Source organism: Micromesistius poutassou, assembly GCF_964030765.1.
Source record: "Micromesistius poutassou genome assembly, chromosome: 6".
Lineage (NCBI taxonomy): Eukaryota > Metazoa > Chordata > Actinopteri > Gadiformes > Gadidae > Micromesistius > Micromesistius poutassou.
Window position 1 is genome coordinate 4,874,343 of NC_140276.1, and position 27,926 is coordinate 4,902,268.

At 47.1% G+C, this 27,926-nt stretch overlaps 4 protein-coding genes across 5 annotated transcripts in view; 2 read left to right on the forward strand and 2 right to left on the reverse strand.

Moving 5' to 3' along the window:
- The window catches only part of plp1a (proteolipid protein 1a), a 5,331-nt gene extending 3,359 nt beyond the window's left edge, over window positions 1-1,972 (forward strand). Inside the window, exons 4-7 of the mRNA XM_084469339.1 lie at window positions 394-562; window positions 689-762; window positions 857-922; window positions 1,367-1,972. Of these exons, the coding sequence (XP_084325465.1) occupies window positions 394-562; window positions 689-762; window positions 857-922; window positions 1,367-1,447 (390 nt within the window). The 3' untranslated portion in view covers window positions 1,448-1,972. The remainder of the gene's footprint in view (window positions 1-393; window positions 563-688; window positions 763-856; window positions 923-1,366) is intronic.
- Window positions 1,973-3,674: 1,702 nt separating this feature from the next.
- On the reverse strand, window positions 3,675-8,530 carry rab9b (RAB9B, member RAS oncogene family). The gene is made up of 2 exons (XM_084469292.1): window positions 8,443-8,530; window positions 3,675-7,489 (listed from the first exon to the last, which is right to left on the reverse strand). Exon 2 carries the CDS (start codon window positions 7,358-7,360, stop codon window positions 6,749-6,751), a length of 612 nt encoding a protein of 203 aa, XP_084325418.1. The 5' UTR covers window positions 7,361-7,489; window positions 8,443-8,530; the 3' UTR covers window positions 3,675-6,748.
- A 296-nt stretch (window positions 8,531-8,826) lies between these two features.
- On the forward strand, window positions 8,827-12,980 carry pofut4 (protein O-fucosyltransferase 4). The gene is made up of 5 exons (XM_084468970.1): window positions 8,827-8,949; window positions 9,258-9,596; window positions 10,121-10,501; window positions 10,811-11,454; window positions 11,682-12,980. The coding sequence occupies exons 1-5, from the start codon at window positions 8,947-8,949 to the stop codon at window positions 11,830-11,832; spliced, it is 1,518 nt and encodes a 505-aa protein (XP_084325096.1). The 5' UTR covers window positions 8,827-8,946; the 3' UTR covers window positions 11,833-12,980.
- A 160-nt stretch (window positions 12,981-13,140) lies between these two features.
- znf185 (zinc finger protein 185 with LIM domain) lies at window positions 13,141-27,543 on the reverse strand. Of its 2 annotated transcripts, XM_084468969.1 has the most exons (33): window positions 27,344-27,543; window positions 26,164-26,230; window positions 25,677-25,791; window positions 25,226-25,333; window positions 25,072-25,098; window positions 24,742-24,801; window positions 24,425-24,523; window positions 23,938-24,018; window positions 23,640-23,699; window positions 22,930-23,430; window positions 22,212-22,724; window positions 21,850-21,915; window positions 21,675-21,734; window positions 21,468-21,536; window positions 21,202-21,276; window positions 20,993-21,067; window positions 20,751-20,825; window positions 20,278-20,340; window positions 20,053-20,091; window positions 19,076-19,126; window positions 18,921-18,965; window positions 18,608-18,655; window positions 18,251-18,316; window positions 17,812-17,871; window positions 17,444-17,506; window positions 16,954-17,034; window positions 16,179-16,226; window positions 15,784-15,819; window positions 14,828-14,896; window positions 14,611-14,685; window positions 14,419-14,484; window positions 14,158-14,263; window positions 13,141-13,822 (listed from the first exon to the last, which is right to left on the reverse strand). In XM_084468969.1, the coding sequence occupies exons 2-33, from the start codon at window positions 26,171-26,173 to the stop codon at window positions 13,724-13,726; spliced, it is 3,009 nt and encodes a 1,002-aa protein (XP_084325095.1). In that variant the 5' UTR covers window positions 26,174-26,230; window positions 27,344-27,543; the 3' UTR covers window positions 13,141-13,723. The 2 variants fall into 2 exon arrangements, with proteins under 2 accessions (XP_084325095.1, XP_084325094.1); XM_084468968.1 differs by lacking the exon at window positions 27,344-27,543 and having other exon boundaries at window positions 26,164-26,447.
- Window positions 27,544-27,926: the final 383 nt, after the last annotated feature.

Consider the following 27,926-nt stretch of genomic DNA (forward strand, 5'->3'; position numbering starts at 1 on the left):
TTGTCATGCTGGGGCTTAGCTTTAAATCACATTATTCATAGATTTTTCTCAAGGTTTTTTTTTTTGGCCGTAAAGGTAAATTTGACACAAGGGAAGGTGTTCAGAGAAAATGAGTTTAGGGTGTGGGGTGGGGGGGGGGGGTATTGTAGAGGATTAAATGCAGTTGTAGGTGGACACCATAGAATAACAAATGTCTGCACTCAAATAGTTACTAGTTATAACTAGTAAAACAAGACTTAAGTACTGCTTCTGCTAGGTCCATCTGCTGTGGTTCTTAAGGGACCAGTTGCACAGATCCCACTCCAATAGCGGGATTAAGTAACTTCCTGTAACTTTAACATTAGCTTTTACCTACTTTGATGAGTGTCGATTCTTCTGTCCCTTTCCCCATAGTTTATCGTGGTGACTTACGGACTAGCCGTTCTGTGGCTGCTGGTCTTTGCCTTCTCCGCCCTGCCAGTGTACTTCTTCTACAACATGGACGCCACCTGCCACACCATTGAAGTCCTGACCGAGACCCCGGCCAGTATCAACCAGTTGTGTGTGGACGCCAGACAATACGGTAAGAAAGAAGGATCTCCAAATGATCTCATTCCTAAAATGCCCGACGTGTGTGAAAGAGAACCACCATTAAACTGCTCAGCCCCTATCTAATGGCTCAATCTTGCCTCGCTTGAAACTTTTACAGGCCTACTACCGTGGAATGCAGTTCCGGGGAAAGTATGTGGCACAACATTGTCCAATATTTGCAAGACCAGAGAGGTGAGCACCAAGAACAGGCCAAACCCTGCTGTTATTGTTTATTTTTTTTTAAATGGTGTCCTGTAAACCTCACCAATAATATTCCTTATTACAGTACCTCATGACATACGAGTTGTACATCGCTGCCTTTGCTGGTGCGGGCATCACTTTGTTGGCACTGGTGAGTATCTGTGTTTTGTTGTGTTCCGTTCTTGGCTCAAACCCTTTTTTTGGTGTGTTTGCTACGCATGTGACCCTTATGACGCTGAGAGAGTAGGCGGCGAGGCATTTCCGAGCTCCATGACTGATGGCTTCTGTACTGTCGCTCTCTTGTGTTCTCCTTCGCCCCATCTCACACAGAACGTCATCATAATAATGCCGTAATGTCTGCCTTTCTCTGTAACGGACAAATGGCAGTCATTATTCTTTCTGCGTTGCTCCATTACCAAAAATACACAAAATGTGGTGCGGAAAGAAACGTATCTGCTTTTGAGGATCATTTTTACTTTAATTTTCCACTTTTGGTTGGTTTCATTATGTTTCACGAGTTCAATAGTAATTTTCAGTCTTCTCTGAGTCACTCACTTTCCCTCTCTCCCTCTGTCTATGTCTCTTTGCTCCCTAGCTGACCTATATCGTGTCCACCACTTACAACTTTGCGGTGCTGCGATATCTGGGGAGGAAGGGTATAGGGCCACGGTGTTAGGAGCAGCCCGGCTGCCTGCTCTCTGCACTGCACATCAAACACTGGGACCTGAGGAGACTATACCTACTTATTCTGCAGCACCTGCGGTGTAATTTCTTTGGGTTATGGATTTTTTTCCGGATGTTTTATTTTTTTCTCCCCTCCCCCCTCATTTCATTTTGCTTGCCACATTACTGTTTTTTGTCGTCTACTCATTTTATTTTTTTGGGGACTCAATACTAGATCCTGTTTTCTCTGTGCTCTTCTCCTTTTCCCTCCCACCCAAATGCATGTAAATCTTGTTTCTCTTTTTAAAGGTCCATGCGGATGCTGTATTGTATTCAGATAACACTAGTTTTGCTAGGAAAATAACATTAGGCCAAAAGAAAAGAGGAAAAAATCATATTGTGTCACACAGATGGTTGGATTTTTTTTGTCCCCATGGCAACCGTCCTTCACATCTGGTTGCCATGGTGACAGACAACCGTGCGTTTTTTTTGGGGAGTCCCAAGTTGACCTCGGGACATTTTCTCACGGGCATGAAAAAAGGGCCATTACAATGGAGTCAGGCGTGCATTAAACAGAAGGCCTATCAGGCCCCCCCCCCTCTCCCCCCCCCCCCCCCCCCCCCACACACTCACACACCTAGGGCTGGGGTTCTCTGCCAAGGGTCATGTTCCATGTCAAGGGAGAGCGAGAGTGCTCAGGACAAAGACAAGGACAAAGACCTCTGACAAGAAAAGATCTAAACACAAGCCCATACACTGACCAGCCCTGACTCCCCCGCACGCTCACAGATGTATGGCACCCCGATAATTGAATCAATTCAAGGGGTCCTCTGACTCCTCTACCAACAGAGGGGGAGAGAAGTTAAAGGGGAGACAAAGTTTATATAATGCTAAAGTTTCTTTCAGGGTAAAAAAAGAGTAATTGTAAAGCTGTTCTGGAAAGAACTTTTTATTTTTTATTTTGAGATAGCAAAGGTACTTTTGCATACTTATCTAGCATGGCCATATTATTAGACATACATTAATACTACCTATCTCCTCCCTTGCCGTCACTGCATGGAGGAACTTATTGTAGGGTTGTACTCAATTGACGTGCCTAATGCTTATTTCTCATGATGCAGAAGAAAGGGTTGAAATGTTTACATTCTAGAATAAAGATTGTTTTGGTTTAGCTTTAAAGATTGAAATGGTTGAAGGGTTTATTTTGTGTGGGGGTAAAGACATACATCATGGTCAACATTTTCTCTCTTATTTCTTTAGGATTTTGCTTAGTTATTGTATAACATGCTTATCTGTAGATAAACTAATGAAGTGATTTACACTTTGAATACTAACTATTTACCAAGTTAGTACTACTATACTAACTTGGTTTGTTATTAATTTGTCAACGTTTTACCTGGTAGAAAGGTTTAAACCGGCTGTATCTAAGGTTTTGGTTTGGGTATTTTATAATAAAAATCAATTTATGTGCATTCTTGTGGGGTCAAAGCACAAGCTTATGTTTGCTCCTGAGAGGATATACGTTGTGTGGATGGTGACCAGGCAGTGGCAGAGGATCTAGTGACCTCCACTGGTGTACTGGAGTGCATCCTCTATTCCCTCGCAGGTGCACAGTTCCCTGCAGATTGCAGTGCGTGAGATGTTCAACAGGGAGCTAAGACACAGGAAGCAGAGAAAGAGAATGCCCCTCGACCCGTACAGAAGCACGCAAAGGGACAGAGGGAAAGTCTTATGGACTGACAGCCTGTGGACTGACAGCCAGTGTCCAATCCCACATCCCTGATCACAAATAAAGATGTGGGCTGGTGATCGGAATAGTCTAGAAGTGTACCAATGTCTTGGCGATTCGCAGAAGCTTTCATTTTCATGACTGTTGTTGAATTATAATGGAATCAGTATGTATTATCAGTTATATGTTGGAAAATATCCCAGCTTGTTTATGTAGTTAGTCAATAAGGATGCCAAAGGGGCTATTTTTGATTATTTCCTGACAGAACTAGAGAAAAATAGTTTCTGTGTGCTAGCATATACGCACCGCTCATCTTTTCTATGAATGGCAGACAGGGTAAGAATTTTTGTATTGCTGGTTATTCTTTTCTTATCAGAGCCTGTTGTCTCAAATAAAGATGGAGTGCTTGCTTCAAACCGTCCCTAAAAGACCCGAAATATCCACCATCAAATGTTTAAGGAAAGGCATAGAAAAATACTCTCAAGTCAAATGTTTTTTCATGGTTTTCATTTTAATTGTACAGTATTGGATTTGATTCTTGACATCCGTTGTGTTTCAACATTATTGTCCATAGTACAAGGAAAAATAAATAGTGAGGAGGGTTTCAGAACACCAAATACAACCCAGAAGTCATATTTACCCTCAGAGAGCTGAGCAAACTGAGAAGAACCAGAGTGAATACTGTGATCAGTGTCAGTTCATATAATAGTGTTGATTTAAAGCAGTTATTTCACAAGACGAGAAAAGAAGCCCAACAAATGAATTTGTACATTCCTTACAATTTCAAAGCTGAGATAAAAAGAAAGATTTCAGTACAGTAATAAATGGCAGAGCGACGTTTACTTTTTTATCTGAAACACATAGCTTATAAGGGATTCATTAACTTCAACTTGAGCTACAGGTCGTGTTGGTATTCATCATTGCGGAAGAGATGCAAACAATGCCGTACAATAATTTAAACACTTCTTCCCACTCTAATTAATGTAAACCAACAGCGATACTTTGTCAGGAATGCCGTACTCGGCTCAGTAAGTAAATCTCCAATACATCACCAGTACCTAGCCTCAATACACCACAGTATATCCTTTGAGGACAGGCTGTTCTGGAGTAGCCAGACACAGAAGGCCTCTAAGTAAAATCAACTACAGTACCGGTTACATTTATTAAAGTAGACCTTATGTGACAATGCGTGTCCTTCCCTATTATCTGAAAGGAGAACCTCAGACAGGTCAATACACTGCAAAAAAGAGCAGATGAAAAGCTGTGAACACAAGCAACTTAGAGAAAAGGACGGCTTGTATATGCATTAGGCATGTGCAAAATGGAATTCATCCTCATGATGCAACACTGAAATATATGTCGACAACAAAACACTATTGTACCAATAAAATAAAAATGTCAGCCGTTATTTTTCCAGGCCCGAATCTGTATGCCAACTGTCGTAAAAACCCAACAGACAAAACGTTTGTGGTGGAAAGCAAGCTTACATAGAACATGATAAAAAGTGTCATTAACAATACAGCATACAGTTAGGCAGCAGAGGGTATTTCTTGAGAATACTCATTGGTAGCACAGAGGAGACGCACACGAGCACACACACAATCCACACAGTAACATTGGTTGCTTTGTGCTCAGGCTATTTCACATTCTTCAGCTGACACTTAAAATGCGCAAATTGACGATACAAGGCAGACATTATAGTAATGCAGGGAATCAAATTTTGGAATTGCTAAAGGGGCTAAATGGTAGCCCAAGTACAAGCTGATATTATCTGAGGGAATAAAAGGATAAAGTAGGTAACATGTCTCACTCTAAACCAAAAAATATATATTTTCTACATAAAACCAACATAAAACAAACACAAGAGTATAACTAGACAAACCAGACAAACTCTAGTATATGCTCAAAGTAAAGTAATATGTAATCTTAATATGCATTAAATAATGTCCCATGGCCAATTCAAAACTTCATAGTAGTATTAGATGTAACTCACCAGACATTGCCCATCAACCAGGCCTTTTGACAACAATTTGGTGATTTGAGGAACATAAACATGGTGATAATGGTAATGGTATTGAAGTGTCTAAATCAAGGTTGAAACAGTCCAAAATGCATACAGTGGGAGCTAGAAGGGGCTCTATCAAATGTGGCAGATATTAATGACCATTGACAAGACTTCTGCCTTTCAAATGTAATTAATTTAAATTTGAATGTTCTAAAGACTAGAAGCCTCAGAAGTCTATTCTGTTTTCTATAACCAATTGATTAAATAGGGCTTGTACATGGCAATGAGCGCCAAGCATATAGGACCATTTGATGTTAGTTATTATGTTAGTAGTCTTGTTTCTATGGTCAGTGTCCGGTAATTTATCGTGAAATTATTTGTCTTTATGGTTAGACATTGCTCTGTTGGAAACTGCCACAGCACTTCTCACGTGAAATGTGGCAAAACAAAGTTTTCATTCAACCTTATTAGACAGTATATTTATGTTAATTTAGAATGAACTCAAATGAGGCCTATTGGTACTCAGCATTGTACTTGTTACTGATATTGGCGGTGGAAATTAAGTTACGATGCATGACTATCGAAAACTGAAGCTAAGCGCCTACAATGCACAGTAATAGTTTTGGTAGCCGCTTGGTAGGCTTACTGACACTAAAATCACGAGTGCTTATGTAGACTGTACTTCAAACTCACATTTCACTTCCCTTTGAAGACGTATGGCCTACTTCCCTTTTTTTTGTTTGGGAGCTGCACCCTGGTCTCCCCACGATATGTATGAACACCTAACGGGTGTCATCAGTCCTCATGCAACGGCAGGGTGGTTGGGGAGAAGCGTGCTTCACAAAGCTCTTTGTCCTCGCTGACTAAATTCCACTTGCTATCAGACGACCACAGAGACAGGTCTGACAGTGAGATGGACTGGTGCAGTATACAGAAGGACCATCAGAGGTACCACCTTACTAAACACAGAGATTGCCATGAGCTGCACAGTTACCCGTACCAGGAAAATGAGGGTGTGCTGTGCCTCAAAGCAGACTGTGCTTATTTGGAAGATAGGATAGAGAATATGCTCTCATGTCGAGTAGATGAACACACAGAGATTAAGATGAATGACTATTAAGAGGGCCGTTTGATCAAAACGCCCGTGCAGGCAGGCAAAAGGTTAATCCGCCTTAAGAGTAAATGCTTCTTGTGCAACACTGCTGGAAGCAGAGAGTCGAAGATGGGATGACAAATGTGCCATTTACAACAAAACCGCAGCTGGGTTCAACAAGTTAGCCGTCTGAATGCCAGCTACATTTGTGAGGCGGTAACCGCTACATTAAGCTGTAAGTCACCACATAACCTTCAAGTACCGCACCGCCGTCACTCGTACCTTCACGTAACACACGGCGAAGAACGCCTTACCAGGGGCTCCTGAACACTACCCTACTTTCACCAACCTCGACCAGAGAGGCCCGCAAAAGCACGTCAGGAGGAGGAGGAGGAGGAGGAGGAGGAGGAGGAGGAAGAAGGGGGGAGGGGTGGGGGGGGGGGGGGGGAGGCGGTGCCCGATCCGGTCCACGCCAGCTTCGGGCCAATCAGCAGCAAGACGAGCGGGTGGACTTGCGGTTGCCGTGCAGGTCGATGGTGCTGCCCAGCAGCGCGTGGTCGATGTGGTCCTCGGCGGCCAGGACCTCTCGCACGGCCGCCTCGAAGGCCGCCGCCACGTTGGTGTCGTCCTTGGCGCTGGTCTCAAAGTAGGGGCAGCAGCCGTTCTCCTCGCACCAGGCGCGCGCCTCCTCCGGCCCCACCTGCCGCTGCGCCTCCCTGTCCACCTTGTTGCCCAGAACCACGAAGGGGAAGCGGGCGGGGTCCCTGACGTCCGAGTAGTACATGAACTCCTTCTTCCAGCAGCCCAGGTTCTGGAAGCTCTGCACGTCGTCCACGGCGAAGGTGAGCAGGCAGCAGTCGGCGCCGCGGTAGAAGGGCGTGCGCAGGGACTTGAAGCGCTCCTGGCCCGCCGTGTCCCAGATCTGCAGGGTGACCAGCCGCCCGTCCACCTCCAGGTCCCGGTTGAGGAACTCCACGCCGATGGTGTGGAAGGACTGCGAGTCGAAGCGGTCCGTCACGTAGCGGTTCATCAGGGACGACTTGCCCACGCCGCCGTCGCCCAGCAGGATCACCTTCAGCAGCAGGCTCTTCCCGCTCATCACGCCTGGAAACCCCCCCCCCCACCCCCCACTTTCCTCACGGCCCCCCCAGCTAGCTGGGCCTTCCTCACTGGGCTGGTGTCCCGGGGTCAAGAGTCCCAGGCTTCCACACCCAGTGGCCAAATCACCCTGAAGGAACAGAAGACCAGACTTAGTTCCTCTAGAAGCAGGCTAGTCTGTTGCGTCACCAGACAAAAACAACCAATATCAATTGCACAAGCACCAGCAAGCTACAACTCTCTTCTGCAATGAGCAAACCTTGAGCTTTTTATCTAACTGATAGAATATCTCGTTCTAGGGATAGACAAACCGGGTTGAATGGCATTGAGGTCTGTCCTGGATGTCAGTTCAACTGCTAGTTGTTATGATGACTCAGGGAAATGACAGTTGTGAGGTTATTTCCCTTTTCTACAACCCCATTCATTCATTCATTAGATGATAACAGCCCATGCCCTCGTAGGATTTGGATATATAAGAACAGGCTCTGGACCACTTCATTACTGCCAGTGCCAGAATGCCTGTGTTTCATTAAACAAATACTGTGTACACTAAAGCCTCACAGATATGAGAGATGTGCATAAAGAGCTGTGGATAAGAGAGCAGTTTAAAAGCACCAAGGCCCTTGTGGATGAGTCAGGACCACGGGATCGCTGTAAATGGACAGTGACTGCGCCTGCGCGCTGACCACAAACAACAAGCAGCAGCTTAGAAGTAAACCTAGCTGCCCATCTCAAGTGACCACAATGTTAACTTGTTCAGACATATTCTCCCAAAACAACTGTCCCATGCAATTTAGAAATCAGCAAAAACATACTGCTATTTTAACCACTGTCTTATATCTTTAAAAACGCACAGAGCACAGCAAGTACCCAGTAATAGGCGGCTAATGAAGAAGTGTGTCTTCTTGTTGACATCTATGGGCGAGCAGGCTATCAGTTTAGCCTCTGCGATCACTACTAGTCACTGTCAGTGCGGCTCTGCTTAAACGAGGGAGCAATCAAACCCGAGAATCCCAACACACCAGGTAGTATCATCGGTATGTCAGTATAAGGCAGTAGGCTACAGCTGTAGGTGTACTTTACCAATTATTGATGTAGCGATGCTTGCCCAGCTTCCCAGCAGCACCTTGACTGACATGCGCTCACACACACACACACACACACACACACACATGAACTCCGTGACGCAAACCCCTCCCATAAGAGTCCCCCCCGGTCTAAAAGTCCACCCTGTTCCTCCTCACTCATACGTACGTCCAGGTGGTATTGTGTCATTCAAACATATAATTGTATACTGTCTTTTACTTATGCCTAAAATAATAATCAGGCCCGTTCATAAATAATATGGAGTAATAATCGAAAGAACAGAAATGTGTATGCATGCATGTCCACCGAGAGTAATCCCACCCCAATCCAGTAGAGGGAGTAAAATATTGAGATTTTCAGAAGTGCAGCTCACACAGCTGGGTTTTATTTTCCTGTGTAGTTTCTTAATGTGGACAGCATCTGCGACAGCGAAGGGGTCCATGTTACCGTTGTTTGGATGTGCCTCCTAACTGTCACAGTGGACGAGTTGCAGCCCTGACGATGGTAGGGAATGCGTTTCTTTGTGGGGTTTTTGTGTGCCATTCCGAGGCTATTTGTTGGATATTGATGCATGTCATGGTGTACCAAGTTAGCAAGCTGTAACGTTACTGAGCAAAGAACTTGTTTACTACCTAACTATTCGCTCGTCTCAAACGTAATCAACCAGGGGCAATTCGTCAACAAGGGACACATACTTATTTCCTATTCAAATGAGGGACAAGCCGTGTGCTTGACGCCCAGTGTTGATTACGATCTCTTCAGTGTCTGAGTATGGATGCATCTGTGAGACTGTGCTGTTGCTCTTCCCTCAGATGGCGGTGAAGAGGAGACTGCTCCCCTGCGCGTGTCTGGGGCTGCTGGGGCTCCTGTGCTGGGTCTTGGTCTCCGGTGCCTTTTCCCCTGAGACGGAGCATCAAATGGAGTTCATGGACGCCAGTGACCTGGGAGCGTTTCAGCCTCAGAGTGCCCTGTCAGACATGGAGTTCTCAGCCATCAGCTCATACCGTGGCCCTGGCAACAAGGACCAGCGCAGCAACAAGGAGCTGCCCATTCTGCTGTGGTGGAGCGCGGGACTCTTCCCACACTTTCCCGGGGACACGGAGCGCATCGACTGTGCCACTTCTTCGTGCATGGCCACGAGTAATCGTAAGGTAGGGGGAAGTATTAAACACGTGAATGCAGCTTGAATATAACTGACTATGGCTTGCAGGATAGACTTGTGTTTGACTCCTCCAGCACCCCAATATAGATGGGGGGATGTTTGAACAGATGTTTGAACAGATGTTTCGTTAAGTTAGGCCCACGACACCTCCTGAAGGCTTAACAATGCAGCGTCCTGGATTCACCCCCCTCAATGCTGCCACCACATTGCCACATTTAATGCATCTAAACACTCTCTTTCCTGCATCGTACCCCTAGCCCTACCCCTAACCCTAACAAACAAACACTAGCACACGTTAGCACAGCTGGCTTACCTTAGCTCGCACCCCAGGAAGTATGTTTTCTCCTTACCCACAGCCATTCACATGCTCGTTCTGCTGCCATGGACATGTTACTAACCGCCTGCCTCAGACTTCGTCCACAAATACCCACAAATATATGTATATATATATATATATATATATAGCTATATAGCTTCTATACGTAAAAACTTGCTGAACTTTGTCTTCCCAAGTTCCAGCACCACAAGAGGACGGCCTCCATCATCTTCTACGGGACGGACTTCCGGGCGTACGAGGCGCCGCTCCCCCGCCCGCCCCACCAGACCTGGGCGCTGTTCCACGAGGAGTCGCCCATGAACAACTACCTGCTCTCCCACGCGCCCGGCATCCGCCTGTTCAACCACACCGCCACCTTCAGCCGGGGCTCCGACTACCCGCTGACGCTGCAGTGGCTGCCCACCCTGAGCTACCTGCTGCAGCCCGCCGCCGTGCCGCTGCGGGAGAAGAACGCGTGGCGGGCCAGGGGCCTGGCCCCCGTGCTCTACATGCAGTCCCACTGCGACGTGCCCTCGGACCGAGACCGCTACGTCCGGGAGCTCATGAAGTACATAGAGGTGCGCGGGACGCTCCTAGAGGAGTCTTCTATTCGTGTTATGCATATTAAACAAGCATAATATAACCGTATCAGTGTTCCGCTAGATTTTGCTCCTATAAAACATGGTTAATAATACGTTAAGAATACGTTTGCATATAATTGTTACATTATTACATAGTTAATACCAGGGGGACGGTGTAAAAGGATTGCGATCTCAACTTTCTTTCTATCTCTCGTTGTTTCCTTCGAATTGTACTTTATTCTTAACTTTTTCTGTTTTTCTGTTCTGTCCGTCCGTCCGTCCGTCCGCCCGTCCGTCCGTGCGCAGGTGGACTCCTACGGGAAGTGCCTGAACAACAAGGCGCTGCCGGCGGAGCTGGAGGACACGGCCACGGCCACGGGCGAGGAGCCGCGCTTCATGAGCTTCGTGGCGCGCTACAAGTTCCACCTGGCGCTGGAGAACGGCCTGTGCGCCGACTACATGACGGAGAAGCTGTGGCGCCCGCTGCACCAGGGCTGCGTGCCCGTCTACCGCGGCTCGCCGTCGGCGGCCGACTGGATGCCCAGCGGCCGCGCCGTGGTGCTCGTCGACGACTTCTCCTCCCCGGCGGAGCTGGCCGCCTTCCTGCGGCGCCTGGACCGGGACGACGAGGCCTACGCCCGCTACCTGGAGTTCAAGGACCCCGTCGGCGGCGTCGGCGGCGGCGGCGTCACCAACGCCCGCCTGCTGGAGCGCCTGGAGCGCCGCGAGTGGGGCGTGAACGACATGAGCAAGCCCAACTACCTCAACGGCTTTGAGTGCCACGTGTGCGACCGGGAGAACGCCCGGCTGGCCGCCGAGCGGGCCCACCGGCGAGCGCCGCTGCAGGCCCCACCGCCGCCGCCGCCCAAAATGGCGAACAACTCCCACATGGGGTGTCCACTGCCCAGGCCGGGGTACGGCGACATCGGAGACGTCCCGCCAGATGACGGGTATGTGTGTGTTTTGATTATCCCCCCACGGCCAAAAAACAAGAGCCAATTGCTTTAAAGGTTTACACGTGGGGTGACTTCCTCCTCAGGATATAATTTCTTTACCCACTTTTCATCGTTGTAATTAATTGCTCTTTCTCCTTTTTAAAAACAGCCCTGTAAAAAAAAATAATGTAATAACCGTAAAATTGATGAGGCTGTTCTGTTTGTGTGCATCTTTTGCGCAGATGGTTGCAAATATGGCCCCTGGATTACTGGCAAAGCCTGGACCAAGCAGAAGGTCTGGAGTCTCTGATTAGACATAATGAGTCGGACCCTTCGCTCCTGTGGCAGCACATCCAGAACATCGCTGTGAGGAGAGCCAGAGGGAGGCATTGACACTTTGACGTACAGAAGATGGGTCACAGCAGTGTTCCCCCATGGTGTCCTGTTGTGCCTGTTAGGAGGTCATGTTCTCCCTCTGTTCCAATGACAGAGTAGTACATCAATCATTTTTTTTTAACAGAAGCTACAATTAGGGCAGAGTGCTTCAGAGTTATATTTTAATATTTTGAGTATTACCATATTTTTTCAGAATTCCTGAATATTTTAATTAATTGTAGTCAGTGAGCCCTAATTCCCTGACACAACCTATTATATATATATATATATATATATATATATACCTCTAACCGTATTGAGTATATCAGTATTACATTTTTTAAATCTTTTTTTTTTACATTCAGGTTCATTGGATCTCTTATCTATTCTTGATTACAAATCGGACAGAATACTAAAAGGGCTGCTCAGTGACATTCCTGTCTCTCATGACATGGGCACAGTACGCCAGTCAGGGGTCTGTTTGTGTGAGGCCCTGCACGGGGCACCTGTAGCCACCCACTTCCTCCCACCACCAGGGCATCTGGGCTATTTCAAGCTCCTCAATTGCCCGTATTGTGTGTGAGTGGCTCTGCACAGGCCTCGGATCCCATCCAGAGAGCTGTTGACCTTTGCAGTCTATTGTCCAGACCTTTCAGGCTTGGCCGGCACAGTCATCCAGGACAAAGAAAGATGGATAGACAGACAATGCTTCAACAATATGGCATACCAATGCAAAATGACTTAGGGCGGGTCGTTCTAGGCCTATACCTGTGTTATGATGATCATCAAGACTGTACCTTCTGCAAAAAAGCTGAATATGCTCCTTTTGTTATGCACAGCAGGGAGTTGCATAATCTTAAACTGCATTAATATATTGTCTAACTAATTAAGGATGTAGAGATATGCAATGAACGTGGTGTCTGACTGAGGGATGTTAAGGAATATTTACGAAAGTTAAGTTCACAATTCCTAGAGGAAGTTTATCCATGTGCAATAGCTTCAAGGGACATCTCACTGGCACTGTAATGTATAATATAGCCTGCAACTATTGAGAAATTGCAGATGTTCCACTAGCCTAACCTTAGTTCACCATCTGTGCAATATGATAATTTTCAAATTGGGAATTGCCTCCCTTTAAAATATGCAGCCTGTAGACTTAATAATCATGTGCATGGGGCTGTCGTTACCAGCCAGATAAACACACATTTATACGGGAATTCTGTAAATCACTTTATTTTATAAGCAAAGCATCACAGAAAGTGAACATATTTTGTACATCAAGAAATAAAAAGTTTACTTTTTATAAAAATGATATTTTATGTATATTCATCCCATTTACTACCATATGGTGTATCATACCCCAAAAACAGCTTTAGTCTATTCACAGCTTCATTGTGTGAGAGACAAATCCTTCATAGTGTACTGGAACAGACACCAATCCACCATCGGAGAGAAAGAAAAGCAAACTTAAAAACTAAAGGATTGCAATGTGGAAATCCAAACGTTCAAACTAACGGCATCCACAGTAGTTTTAGCCTTACATAACAAAGAGCAATGCTATAGGATAATGCAAAGAACCTGTGACTAAGGCCCTGTCCCATTTTTCTCCCCCTTTAAAACTTCCACTTGGTTTGCCCTCAACAGTAAATCTTCCACTTCGTTTTAAGCCTGCATCGGACCTCACTACGTTTTGAGGGTTGATTTTAAGGGCAAAATAGCACTCCCCCTTGCTCCCTACAGTAATGGGACACCCTACCCCTACACGAGAACGCGCAAAATATAGGGTTAGGGCAAAAATCTAGGGTTAGGGGAGGTATTGGGACGGGGCCTTAGCCTTTTGATTTCACATGCACGTCCAGAAGGAAGGGTGGGATGGGAGTGGGCGGGGCCTTGGAGGGCACATGTATGTTCAGTCCAGGGCGGAGTAGCAGCTCTCGCAGTGGACGACACCGGCGTGGAGGAACATGCTGTAGAGGAGGTCCCCCATAGGCCGGCTGCACACGCCGCACTGCAGAGACGCAAGGGGGGAAAACAAGTTCTAAAAAGTTGTGGCAAAGTGTGTCAGTGTTCCAACAATGCTGTACATCTCACTAATGTATTTCAGTAGGAAAATGAGGAGCCTCTAGTCTAGAATCTAGACCTGACGATCCTTACGAATGAACACTAATAACGCGATCGAAATGTCATTAGTGAGCTCATCTCATGCTAAGATGCCTTCAGGTAGACGTGCAGACATGGAGGGTTCGCCTGGGAGTCAATCACCCCACCCCTACCAGACTACCCGTGATGCTACACCATGTTGTAAATGACAGCGTGTTGGGTGGGTGGATGAGGGTCCGCTACCTTGAAGCAGTCGGGGTGGCAGTTGATATTGAGATGTTCGATGGTGATCTTGGCCTCGTTTCCCACAAGCTCTCCGCAGTAGTTACAGGTGGATGACAAAGCGGTCCTGCAGAGGCAGAGAGGGAGAGAGGGAGAGAGACACAGAGCTGAGTCTAACACGGTGTGTGGACACGCTTCTGCGGTGAGACGGCAGCACAGAGGCGGGGTGCGGGGTGTGGGGACGGACCATTTTTCAAAAGTAGTAGAGTAAGTGGAATTTACCTGGCGTAGGAGGTGGGCGAGCTGTAGGAATAACCGTCAGAGTTTGATGTCTGGATCTCAGAGCCACTGTGGAGGGGAAAGCAGGGGATTCGTCAAGCAAAACTGATCCGATCCAAAAAAAAAAATACTGCATGTGAAAAAGGCAGAGGCCACTGTTTTAATACAAAAACAAAGATGCATATCGGGTCCTACCTTCCAGCGCCGTCCGAGGCGTTGTGCAGAGACGTCTCCGTGGCGTTAACGCACTCCTTCACGTACACAAACGGCCTGATGGGAAGGAGTTGACAGTTTGGGAGTGAGACGAAAGGAAAAGTATTGGTGTGAAAACAACATTAATCGAAATAGAACGTCACACCCGACGCCCGATAATTCATTTTTTAATACAGTCGGCGGTCTGCAATTGGCTTACTTCTTGGGCTCAGGTGTGTCTGCTCGCTGGCTTTCCTCTGTAGTCACGCCGCTGGAATCCGCTTTGGAACTGCGGGTGACATTGCTGCGCATTAAGTGTTGGTGCGGTAGTGTTTGTAGTCGGCTGTCTTAACGACTGACAAGAGTGTTGAGGGGTAGCCCTGGCGATAAGGACGGTTTACATCTGGCTCGTGTAGATTATCAGATAATCACATTTTTTTTCCTCATCACCTTCTTAATAGCGTGCTCCCTCCTAACAGCCTGCGGCTTGACATGAGGAGGACCACTCTTAACACACACCATTAATTTAACATCTGGGGAGAGCGGGCTGGGTGATCAGAGAGGGAGGAGGAAGGAGGAGGAAACTGGGTCTAAGTAAACATGGGAAGTTTATTCTCCACGAGTCCACGATGTGACCTCGTGTAAAACACTTGCAGGTCACCTTAGATCCACACCACTAGTGTACTTAGGAGGCTGCAGCGGCTTTCACAAACGGGCTTTGTCCCAAATCTCTTTCCTAGTGCTTTGCCCTCAGATAGCTTTATCACAACTCCCGGGGAGGATAACAGAGTCGCATGTGAAAAAGGGATACTAGATGTATTTATTTGTATAGATAAATATAGATATACATATCCATATATCTATATATACACACCACACGTTGAGTGAACTAATGATGATGCACCTCATAAAATAAGCTTCAACATCCATTAAGCTCATGTTGCGGCAATAAAGACAATACTTATCTACGAATGACCGCGTAGCAATGCACTCCTCTAACGTACTTTTAATGTAATAGCATGTAAATGTCGAAGCGTGCGTCTCTGCCTTAAGAAACAGTTGCGCCTTACCGCCCGTAAAGTGCATGAGCATGAACAGGCCCTGGAAGATCCTGTCCATGGCTGTGGGTTTCACTGGGTTTTATAGATCAGATGAAGCAAAAAGAAAAAAACTCACCAATCCATGGCTGGCTCTGGCTCACTGTATGTTTCCCTAGAAGGTACGAAAGATATATTTATCTTCTGCGGTGCAGGAAAGAGGCGATAGGATCTCGCTTTCTTTACGGTTTCACACAAATTGTGGTCTGCTCCCATTGTCAGCAAGCATTACCCACCACCCCCGCAGTCCATCTGTCTTAATCTTTGTCTTCTTTCTGCTGAACTTGTACTTGTCCATAAGTTGTCCTCAAAGGAGTACCGTTAAATGTAAAAAGTAACATTTCTTCATCTCATTATTTCATCTCAGTCGTGCACGCACAGACGCACACACACACACACACACACACACACACTTTCCCTGTAGGAATGCAGTTCCTTTCTTAACACACTTGTCAGGAGTAGAGAGCTTCTCACCTGAGGGTTGTGACGGTGGTGACAGCCTGTGTTTCCGTCCCCTCGGGGCTACAAAACAAAGGAACATCTCTGGGTTTGTATCACATCTGCCAGTAGTGCTGAGCAGGACACTCGGTAGAAGGATGTTTCTCCCTTTGCCTTACTGTACGTCGTACAGTACAAGTAGAGCGGGAGGACGGTGACAGCTCTGAGACGCCGCGGATACGTGCCGTTTTAAATATCTGGTCGGGTTCAGTGCGCGTTTTCATTTTGACGTCGGGGGACAGTTTGTGGACGTCGGTGACAGCTCAGCGCGGGCTGACGGACGGTTGAACACGCACGGCGAAACCCGGCTAGACGGAGCGAACATGACGGTCGTTATCTGGTTGAGAGGTTTTCACACTGGTTATCGTGTTGACACAAGACACTAAGGCCACGTCAAGGCCAGTCCGCATTCAACACCTCGCGCGCCGGTCCAAGCAATGAAATCTCTGTTTTTACTTTCCACTATTTCGCCGTTCTTCCTCCCTCGTATTTTCTGCAACTAAGCAATCGTCTGCAGAGTAGATCCGCAAGTATACACAAATGCCCCCCCCCATGGGTTTCCCGGCATGAAGTACGGACGGAAGATGATTTCTAATACGGTACTAAATTGTTTTGGGGTTTTTCAAACCAAATCCACTAAAGTGTGGATGTAGCCCACGGCAACAGTCTCGCTCTGTGTGTGCAAATCACGGTGGTTGTGGCTTTGGTATAAAGCTTGTTCATATTGTTCATATTGACTGTATCCCAATACCTTTCTTCCTCCTGTTCCTCCTCCTCTGTAACGACACTGGGTGATGTCCATCTGTCCCATGGGGAGTCATTCTCCAGGGACCTTAAGCACAAACACATCGTACAGTATATGGGTTATTGAGCCCTGACATCAAAATGTACTCTCAACGCACAATGTAACCGGCCAGCCTAAAGAAGTAATGCACACATATATACACAAAGTGTGTGTGTGTGTGTGTGTGTGTGTGTGTGTGTGTGTGTGTGTGTGACCTATTTTCAAGAACACTAGACTGACAAGAGCACACAATCTCTTCTGGCCCAGTGAGCTGAGTGGTCAAATTGCAAAAAAAAAGGCCTTATTTCTTCAATGTAGTTGGGAAAATGGAAACGGGCTGGAGGGCACGTGGGGATGGTGGGATGGTGGTGTTGGTGGTGGTGGTTGGGGGGAGATCATGAATAAATGGAGCAGATACTGTACGCGGGCGAGGGCTTTTAACAACGAGACGACTTACTTCCTCTCAAACGTGACCAGTGTCTGTTGATCTTCTCCGCGGCTTGCAGGCACATCCTCTTGTCTGGGAGGAACACAGAGAGAGAGAGAGAGAGAGAGTGAGAGGGAGACCTTCATAGACAAGGATGGATGGCTCCGGATGAATCAAGCGTGGCACGCTGGGATGTAAGGAGGAAGTGGAATGGGTGGCTGTGTGTGTGTGTGTGTGTGTGTGTGTGTGTGTGTGTGTGTGTGTGTGTGTGTGTGTGTGTGTGTGTGTGTGTGTGTGTGTGTGTGTGTGTGTGTGTGTGTGTGTGTGTGTGCTTGTGCGTGTGCGTGTGCGTGCGTGTGTGTGTGTTTGGAACATTCGTGTGAGCTAGACATCATCACCTCTCGTCAGTGGATGTGTCGGTCTCCCATGTGCGTGCCCAGGAATGCCGGGAACCCAGGCTGAGGCGTCAACATGACACAGAGAGAGAGAGAGAGAGAGAGAGAGAGAGAGAGAGAGAGAGAGAGAGAGAGAGAGAGAGAGAGAGAGAGAGAGAGAGAGAGAGAGAGAGAGAGAGAGAGAGAGAGAGAGAGAGAGAGAGAGAGAGAGAGAGAGAGAGAGAGAGAGAGAGAGAGAGAGAGAGAGAGAGAGAGAGAGAGAGAGAGAGAGAGAGAGAAGGCTGGTGAAGTTATGACACATGAACACAGGACGTCGCTTCTCTGTGAAGGGTGAGGAGAAACATTCTGTCTGACTCGTATTTTCTTCCCTCTTTCTTTTTCTCCCGTCCCCTGCCTAAGTCGCAGGCAGTCGAGGCAATTTGGCAAACAGTAATTCCATTACCTTTTGGTGTCTGTGTCGATCGGGATGACGTCGTCTGCCAGGGCCTCCAAGGCATGAGTGCTCTCACTGTCAGCCACACACACACACACATACATACACACGTGGGCACACACACACACACAGACACGCACACACACCACACAAAAACACAGCCACACACCAAACCTCATCAGGTCTTTGTAACTCTTCCAAAATACATGCTCACCGCCGGGTAAAAATTATATTGAACACTAAATCTCAATCAATTTGAAATTAAACCGAAGACTGAACTGAACATTCTCTCAGACACTAGTCTAGTAGAGTTTGATGAAAGTCGTGTCCTTGCAATTGTAGAACCTCTGCAGTACTAAGCCATACCTGGATCCTGAGTTCAGCTCTTCTTCAGGTGACATGAGAGTGACAGAGCTGCAGCAAAAAAAGGTGGGGGCAGGGGGGTGGGGGGGGGGGAGAGAGAGAGACACAACCTCAGCATTTACATAACAACTGCACAAAGCGTCGTTGTAGGTATGCTATGTATCGCCATGGAGCCGTGCTGATAATAGTTCATTACAGCGCAGGTACAAGGTGAAGCATTTGCACCATCGTATTAGATTGCAACCTATGGGCGGTACGAGTGCCACGTATCCAATATGGAGCGGACCCGCATTTGCATTCTCATTCTCCCCCGTACCTCTTGATGGAATGGGCCGAGAGAGGCGGCATCGGGTCAGAAGTGCTGTGATAAAGAAAAGTGGCTCATAATCAGAAACTGCTGCATTATGCATAGCGAGATGCCATCTGGCTGGCTGGGAAAGAACAGTCACAGCTCCAAACCAATATGATTACCTGTTAGGAGATGTGGTCCCTATCGGATATGGATCAAACGGATCAGTCGAGCTGAAAAACAATTTCACACTGATTTCACTCCCAATTGTCAACGCGTTGCGCCGTCGCAGGAATTTTGATCACATTGACGCACGATGGAAAGATTTAATGCACGTTGAATGGTAAATAGGAAGACAGAGGGATTTGGGGCGAAAATTAATCACAATCAGAGGCTGTGCATCTTTGACAAATGCCAAAACAATTCCTTGGCTTTGTGGTGAGGCCCGTTGATTTCCTTCACCCCCTGGGATTTCTTGTCTAAGTCAATGATCACCAATATGTGAACTTTGCAAGACATCAATATTTAGCAAGCTGCTTCTCATCCACATTAAGGTGTTTCAAGGTTACCCTTGTGAAACAAGATGAAAAAAATAAAATGAAAGCGATGCGAGTTTCGACCATTTTTGCGGGGGAGCTGCCGCAGAAACATCCTCAGTTATTTAGCACTGTGTCGTGGTTATTTCATGTTCCCCGGGATGAAAAGTGTGTCGGCAATTACAGTCTTGTGTGTTTGATTGTGAACAAAAGACTATGCGCGCCGCTCATGCTGCCACAGCGACCTCACACAGGAGGACAAGAAGGGCCAAACTGGAACCCTCAACACAGCGCAAATGACCTTGATGTGGAGACTGTGGTGGTTATGCCCTGTGAGCCCCAGGAGGCCGGGTAGTTTTCGGTTCTGCTAGTGGATCATGAGACAAAAACAGATGACGGGTGGAGAAGGGGGGACAGATTTTCGGCATGACAGGAGCAGAAAAAGGGGAAGCGAACACGGGTCAGGACAGCGTTCCTCATGCGCTATTTACTATTCCATTACATTAGGAGGGCTTGTGACCCACTAAGCTACTGATGGGTGCGTGCGTGCGTGCGTGCGTGTCGGTGTGTTTGTGTGTGTGTTGGTTGTGTGCCTGGGTGTGTTCAAGTGCGCGTATGTGTACCTTAAATCAGTAGTCGTCGCGGTGAATGTCTCTGTTGGGCTGTCAAGCAAAGAGGCAGAACAATGATTATACAGTTGTGAAAGTTAGGAAATGCAATCTGTCAAATCCAGGATGTAATAGAATCGTATAATTCAGAGACATAATCAGAGTCAAGGAATTATGTTTGGAATTACATTTACCATATTTTACATTTGATTATCCATCAACTTTTTTCCTTCCTTTTACCTCTGTGTGTCTATAAACATCTGTTCCCATTCTTGTGTCCTCTCCTTCACATCGGTGCTCGGGCTGAGAGACATCAAATACACATTTCTTAGTAAAAAAAAAAGGGTTGTAGGGACTATAGTAAGCCTACAATATGAGTATGAGCGGCCTTCCTTTGGCCAAGAAACGCTGGGAATTTGTTAACACCATTCAAGTGGTTAATTTGGAATGTGTGTAGTGTGTTTAGTGTGTGTAGTTGCGCATGTGTGTACGTGTATGTGTGTGTGTGTGTGTGTGTGTGTGTGTGTGTGTGTGTGTGTGTGTACGTGCAAATTAGTTGTAGTTGTAGTCTGTCGACCTTGCAGCTCGCGGCAAGGCTCATTGTCCCACTCCAGCTCGGTATGATAAACATAATGAATACAAAAGGGAGGAATGGAGGAGGAGGAGGAGGAGGAGGAGGAATGCAGGAGGTTTGGCTTCAGATCGACCCTCACCTGTGCTCCTCTGTGTTAATGGGGATGACGTCTTGGGCGAGGAGGTCCAGGCTGTTACCCACTGGGCCTGAGAGGCTGAAACGTCACGTATGAATGGTTGAACACAAAAGGCATCACGTTGGTTTCACTGTGCGATATCGAAGTTACTAGGTATCGGATAAGGAACCACTTCTCACAGTAGAATGTCAACAAGCTTACCATGGCCTACAATTTGTAAATAATATTTTTTGTTCCTCATGTACCTCTCTGCTCCGCCAAGCAGATCCTGACTCCAGAGACCCGGGCTAGAAGGAACCGGTTGGACCAACTCCTCAGGCCTAGGTAGGATTACAAAGATTGAAGGACATTTTCCAGATAAAGGGAAGACAGGCTTTCATTATTGGTTCAACAGTGCCACCTTGTGACCATTTTACGAGTGACATTTATGTTTTAAACAATTATTGAAACTAACCCTTCGGTGAGAGCTAGAAGGTCATCGGTCATTACTATGCAGTTGCTGATCTCTGGGACTGGTTCCTCCACAACACTGTCAGAGAAAATCACATTTAGTTTCATTCTCCCAAACACTCTCACGCAACAATACTTGTAATAAGCAAACACACTAACTGACAGAGTCACAAGACAGTCAATTGAAATACAAAGGGTGAAGACAAACAAGTGTTTTGTCAGTTGCAACTGGTTCCCACTGTGGTGTGTATGAGGAAGTTGGTGTTTTACCATTCTTTGGGTAGTACTGGGCTTGTAACAGGGCTTGTTGATACCAAAGATGACTCATCCACTGGCAAACTGGAACAAAGTTAACTTGTGTTTGTATTGTTTTTTTTTTTACACATTTAACATAATCAACATACCTGGTTATGGTGATTATGTTAAATATGCGGTTATAATTAATATTCCATCCTGAAGAGTACATATTTTATGTACCTTTTTGAAACTGGACTGGTAGGTTCAGGCATCACAGCTTCAATCGGACTGTCCAACAGACTGCCAATAAAATAAAAGAATTACGTAAAAAAAACAACAGAGAAAAATGTGCAAAACGATAAGCAGGTGTTTGTGGCTGTTGACTCAAAGCCGGCCATATGTATCTAGCACATACCTCGTCGAGCGTTTGTCGAAGAAAATGAGAGTGTCTGACAATTCAGTAAGCGTGTCACCGCCAGAACTGTTGGCGAAAGAGGGAGAAGGTGAAATCCCACGAACCCCAGGCAAACCCTGAAGTAAACATTCCACCGCACACATTCAAAGAATGAGGAGAAACATTCCGAGGATGCCGGTGATAAAGTAACCATCCGAAAGCGAAGGCATGTTTACACACTTCACCTCGTTGAATGTGCTGAAATTCAAACAGTATAAAATAAGCAAAAAATCCTCGAGTCAATATTTCTACCGTTCTGGTCTGATGACCCCCGTGAGCTGTGAGAGTCAAATCATTTTTTAAGGCATGCGGGAGAGTCTGACCTGGTCTTGTTTGGGGACAGCGGCTCACAAACAGCGGATTCTTCTTGGACCGGGGTTTGAGCGACCGGGGAGGGCGCAGACCGCAACGGGCCCGCGTCTTTGATCTCGCACAGCTCCCGTTCCCAGGACGAGGGCCCCGCCTCCTGGGGCTCCAGTGTCAGCACGGGGAGCAGGGTGGCCACCTTGGTGCACCCAGGTTTCATGTCCTTGAACGGGTCGTCGTCCTCCACCGTCGCCAAGGTGAACGCCACCGGTTCGTCCTCCTGGGGGAGCGCCACGCACGCGGACGCTTCCTCCGCGGGCTCAGGGGCCACGGGTTCGGGGGCCACAAGCTCGGGGGCCACAAGCTCGGGGGTGACGGGCTCGGGGGTGACGGGTTCGGGGGCCACAAGCTCGGGGGCCACAAGCTCGGGGGTGACGGGCTCGGGGGCCACGGGCTTGGGGGCCACAGCCACCGGCTCATCCGCCTTCACCTCTTCTTCCACCGCCACTGTTTCCACACTTGTTTTCTCTCTGTACATCCATCCCACACACACACACACACACACACACACACACACACACACACACACACACAGGAGAGGAAGTGAATGAGTGGAACCACAATGCTGAAGTATACTATACTTCTGAAAACTAAGCTAAAGGTGGATTCCTAAAAATGTAGTGTTGTTGATTTCATGGCAAGAAGGGGGCGGGGGGGGGGGGGGGGGGGACTCACAATGTCTGCGGTGTGGGACGGGCTGGGAGCTGGGGTGGGACACGGAATGGGAGAGGAGAAGAGTGACTGGGTGGGAGAGGAGCGGGGGCAGAGACCAGGAGAGGAGCAGGGTCAGAGGCAGGGGTAGGAGCGGGGGCAGAGGCAGGGGTAGGAGCAGGGGTAGGAGCAGGGTCAGAGGCAGGGGTAGGAGCAGGGTCAGAGGCAGGGGTAGGAGCAGGGTCAGAGGCAGGGGTAGAGGCAGGGGTAGAGGCCGGGGTAGGAGCAGGGTCAGAGGCAGGGGTAGGAGCAGGGTCAGAGGCAGGGGTAGGAGCAGGATCAGAGGCAGGGGTAGAGGCCGGGGTAGGAGCAGGGGTAGAGGCCGGGAGAGGAGAAGGGGGAGGAGCAGGGCTAGAGGCTGGGACAGGAGCAGGGGGAGAGGGAGGGGTGGGGGAGATGGACAGGATCGTTTGGGGTTCAGTAGCTGCAGGTGCTTCAGTCTCATCGTCATCCGTTATCTCCACCCTGTTGGGAACGATTTGAACACACACACATAAATATACTGGGCAGCATTGAAGGATTGAAGGAGGACACACACACACACACATGCACTCACAAATGTATGTGTGGCGCATGTGCACACATAAAAACACACAACACATTTATTGGAATAATGGCTGAGGCTTTCTGCTGTTTACCCTCATAGTGCTGGAGATAGGAAGGACAGTTTTTACCTTTTGGCAACAAAAGATGGACTGCTGTTGATTGAAGTGTCTGGCTCTTTTTCTGTAGACCTTCAGTGGGAAGTTGTTGTGAGAGGTTGTAGGGGGACGCACACACACACAAACAAAATAAAGACATCCATTAGATCTAGCTATTCATACACTATCTTCTATCTATCTAAGGATTTTTGAAATTACATTGGTCTTCCATGGGTGTGTCAAAAGCAAATAAAACCAGTTTAACAGTTTTGTTAATGTTCGGGTTAGCCGTTAGTCACAGTCGACGTGTTAATAGCAGAAAAACACTTACTCAAATTTCTTGGCAGCCGAAAGCACATAGGACCGCTGTCTGACCGAGGATTTCTTCAAAACGTTGCTGGCCGCCTCAGTCCTGTGTGAGGGAAGGATGACTTATTATAATGCTCATGTGCAGGGCCGCTGCTAAGCTTTTGGGGGCCCTACGCGCAGATTGTTGGCGGGGGGGTTGTACGTCCGCTGGTTGTTGGGGACTGCGCTGCGCTGATAAAGGGTGCTCCGCCTCCGATGCGAAATAACAACGGTGGACCTGTTCGTAATTCATTTATTTATTTTGAAAATTGTAATGTAATAATTAGCAACCTTCATTTTGGGCCCCCCCCCCCAGGTACTTGGGGGCCCCCCAGGTACTTGGGGCCCTACGCGTTCTGTGTACTCTGTGTATGGGGAGCGGCGGCGCTGCTCATGTGATCAGAATCTCGCAACTTCATTACACAAGCGTGGCTTCTTCCACCGCCACCTGTCTGTCGCTTCTGTCTTACCGCTTCTCGTGCTCCTCCTCACTGAGCAGGCCCTCGGTCGGAGCCGGCGGGCTCGCTCTGGGGGCCAGCGGGGCAGGGCGCACCACGGCCGGGGAGGTTCTGCAACAGAAGGACGATCTCGTTTAACATCATAGCTTAATGTGATTCACTCTGAGTCACGATGACAAGCAGTTCATCTGGGCTTAAAGTGTACTTCTTAACCGGGCCTGGTGGTTTCACAGTGCGGGGTGTGGCTGTGGAATTACATTTTTGTTCAAGTTGTGTAATGGTTTGAGACCGTCACATCATTATGAGCACATGGATCAAAGGGTTTTTACCTGAAGCCATTTGTCGTTGAGGTGGGAGCGGGCTTGTTTTCTGTTTTAGTGAAAATACCCCTTCAAAAAAAATGTACATTGGATACAGTTAATGTCATTCAGATAATCTTAATTCAAAGAACGTGTGTGTGTGTGTGTGTGTGTGTGCATAAATTCCAATTGTGTATGTGAGTGCATAAATTTGCATAAATTGTAATTGTGTGTGTGTGTGTGTGTGTGTGTGTGTGTGTGTGTGTGTGTGTGTGTGTGTGTGTGTGTGTGTGTGTGTGTGTGTGTGTGTGTGTGTGTGTGTGTGTATGTGTGTGTGTGGGGGGGGATGTTTCTACTTGCCTGATCAAATAACCAGAGCTGGGTGTTCTGAATAGAAAATAAAAAATACATAAAAAATATCAATAACAAATAACAGGTTTGGTTAAACAATCCAAGACGACTCTGCTCTGAATGTAATATGGTCAATTCAATAGTCATGAAGTGCATGTTTTACTTTTCTAATGTGGGCTTGTCGACCGGCGCCGTGGAGGGGCTGGGGGATGCCTCTGGGCTGGACTCCTGCTGTGCTGTACCCAGACGACTGGCTCGGACCTCAGCCATCCTGCAGTGAGACCGTAAGCTTCATCAATACACACGGCAAAAGAAACCCATGTGCAGAGTACCACATCGGTAGACGCCTTTTCAAATAGGTTTCATCGTAGGACCAACAGAGCTGTCGCTCATAACATTAATTATGGGTCTGCTACTTTCATGCAGGACAAACCAGTGACAAACCTAGGATACAACAGTGCACAGGTAGACCGCACTCGTTTAGTCTTTATCGCCTGTGCATGAAAGTCTCAGACCCATGTAAAGTGTTATGAGCGACGCCTGTGTGTACACCTACAAAAAGGGTCTGTTGTGCACAGGAGAAACAACTTTAATAGCGTCACGCTTCTTCTCACCATGGCTTCTCTTCAACGCTGGTTTCCGCCTGGCTGCCACGCTGCATCCAGCTCTTGTCTCCCTTGAACTTGGTGCGCACCTTGGTGGTACGAAATACTGATGCTCGGTCCCCCTCTGGCACGCAGAGCACACAGGGTCGTTACACACGCATGGCCTACACTTGTTTTAATTAGGTGAGTGCTGCAAGCAGCGCTCGGCTCTCGTTCCTCCCTTCTGGGATTGCTCAAGTATAACTTTATCATCTCATACACGCACGCACGCACACACCGTTTTTCATCAAAGAAAATGTCTTGCATACATCATAGAGTGGATGGATTCTGATTTGCAGTGAGTCACTGATTGCTAACTTTTCGAAAATGGTGACAACATGATTGTTACAGGTGTGTCAGTGACATCCATAGAATTCACCTGGAATGAAGCAAGCAACCTATTTTTTACGGCTGGAGACACATTTTCCCACACATAGACCAGATCTTGTCTGCTCACCTTTAGACATGGCTGTTCTTCAGGTATGTGCCTCTCTTTTTACACCTTTACTTGGTGTATAAATGACCTAAAACAAAACACAGAAAAAACTCAAAAACAATGTAAATGGCGGAAAATCTGAATGACAGTCAATGACCCTATAGCAATTCATTGGTCCAAATAAGTCAAATAGTATCCTGGTCCTGAAGATGCTAATGAAGGATATTTGCTTTGTTAGCTATCATTTAGGCTTGTCCTTTAGACATGCAGAGTATCCTGTCCTGCCACTTTTCTAACCAGCTGCAGTGTCCCAAATGTGGATGGATTGATTTATGGGTGGGTGGGTGTGTGTGTGTGTGTGTGTGTGTGTGTGTGTGTGTGTGTGTGTGTGTGTGTGTGTTTGTGTGTTTGTCTTTGTGTGTTTGTATTTGTGTGTGTGTACTTATGCATGTTTGTCAGATCTGAGAGCTGATAAAAACATAACACTTTTTTTTCATAATTTCAAGAGCTGAAACCTCCACTCAAAAGCCTTCATTGTGTGTTGTTTCATTGTCCCAACGCCTCTTAACTCATGAATTATACAGTCACAGACTATTCCCACATCGACAGAACTCCCCTGGAAATTTGTAAATCAAAATAATAGTAAAACCAACTGCAACTCTAGTGAATTCTTAATCTGAAAGTATTCACACCAAGCAAGGCTTAGACAAAAGAGCTGGAAAGCTGCCAAAGTAAAAATGCAAACACAATTTGTTGAAACTCCTTTGGCTGCTGATCTCTGAAAAAATAAAATACTTCACCAAAATGACACTAAGGGTTATTGTGAAAGGCAGCTTATGCCAGAACAAACATGGTGAATTTAGCTCTGTTCTCGAGTCAATATGACAAAAGAACAATTACCCGTGTTTCAAATGAGGAACAGGAAAGATTGGTCTACTTCCAATCTGACCTCAGATGGAACAAACCAGAATAAATCATTCCATAATGCAATGTACGAGTTGGTTAACTCTCCACACACACTTAGCCCATGGAAGCACACACAAACAAACAGATCCATAAATGTTGAAATCTCTTTCAGACACTTGGACTTTAGACTACAGTATCTAGTGAACAACAGGATCCAAAAATAACATTACAATTGAATGACCTACGTATAAGTGTAAGAATAAATGTCATGAATAGCCACAAACTGGCCACCTACCTGCTTTTATTGTCCCAACGTGCTCAGAAGAAGAGACCAATGTCCACCTAGCTGAATATAAACGCTGGTTAAGTCCTGTGTCAAGTCAGAATGTGTCTATGTGTGTGTGTGTGTGTGCGTGTGTGTTCGCAGAGAGAAAGTACTCTCTGTGTGACAGGTGTCTGCCCGGCTCAGCCAACAGGTACGGGCGTGAGCACCAACAAGCCCAGTCGAGAAAGGTAGGCGTGGGGACGTGCTCTGAAGGTGTGTTTGTATTATGCGTGTGTATGTTTGTCCCTGTGTGCGTGTGGCTATGTGCGCATTGGTGGTTGCTAAGAGCTGATTGTCGTTTTGTATTGTTTACTACATCTGTACTCAGGCTGGATTGCAGGAAGAGCATAGCTGACATATGCCAGTGACTCAGAATATGGAACATGAAGGAGACAAAAGGGTAGGGTGTTGTGGGTGCAGGGCTTTGCAACTCCTATGGGACCGCATCCCCCGGCGCTCAACAGGCCCATTAAAATATGCACCCATCGTCATGAGGAGACCGAGAATGAAAAACAGTCACACACATCGCTTGCGCCACCATAACACACACACA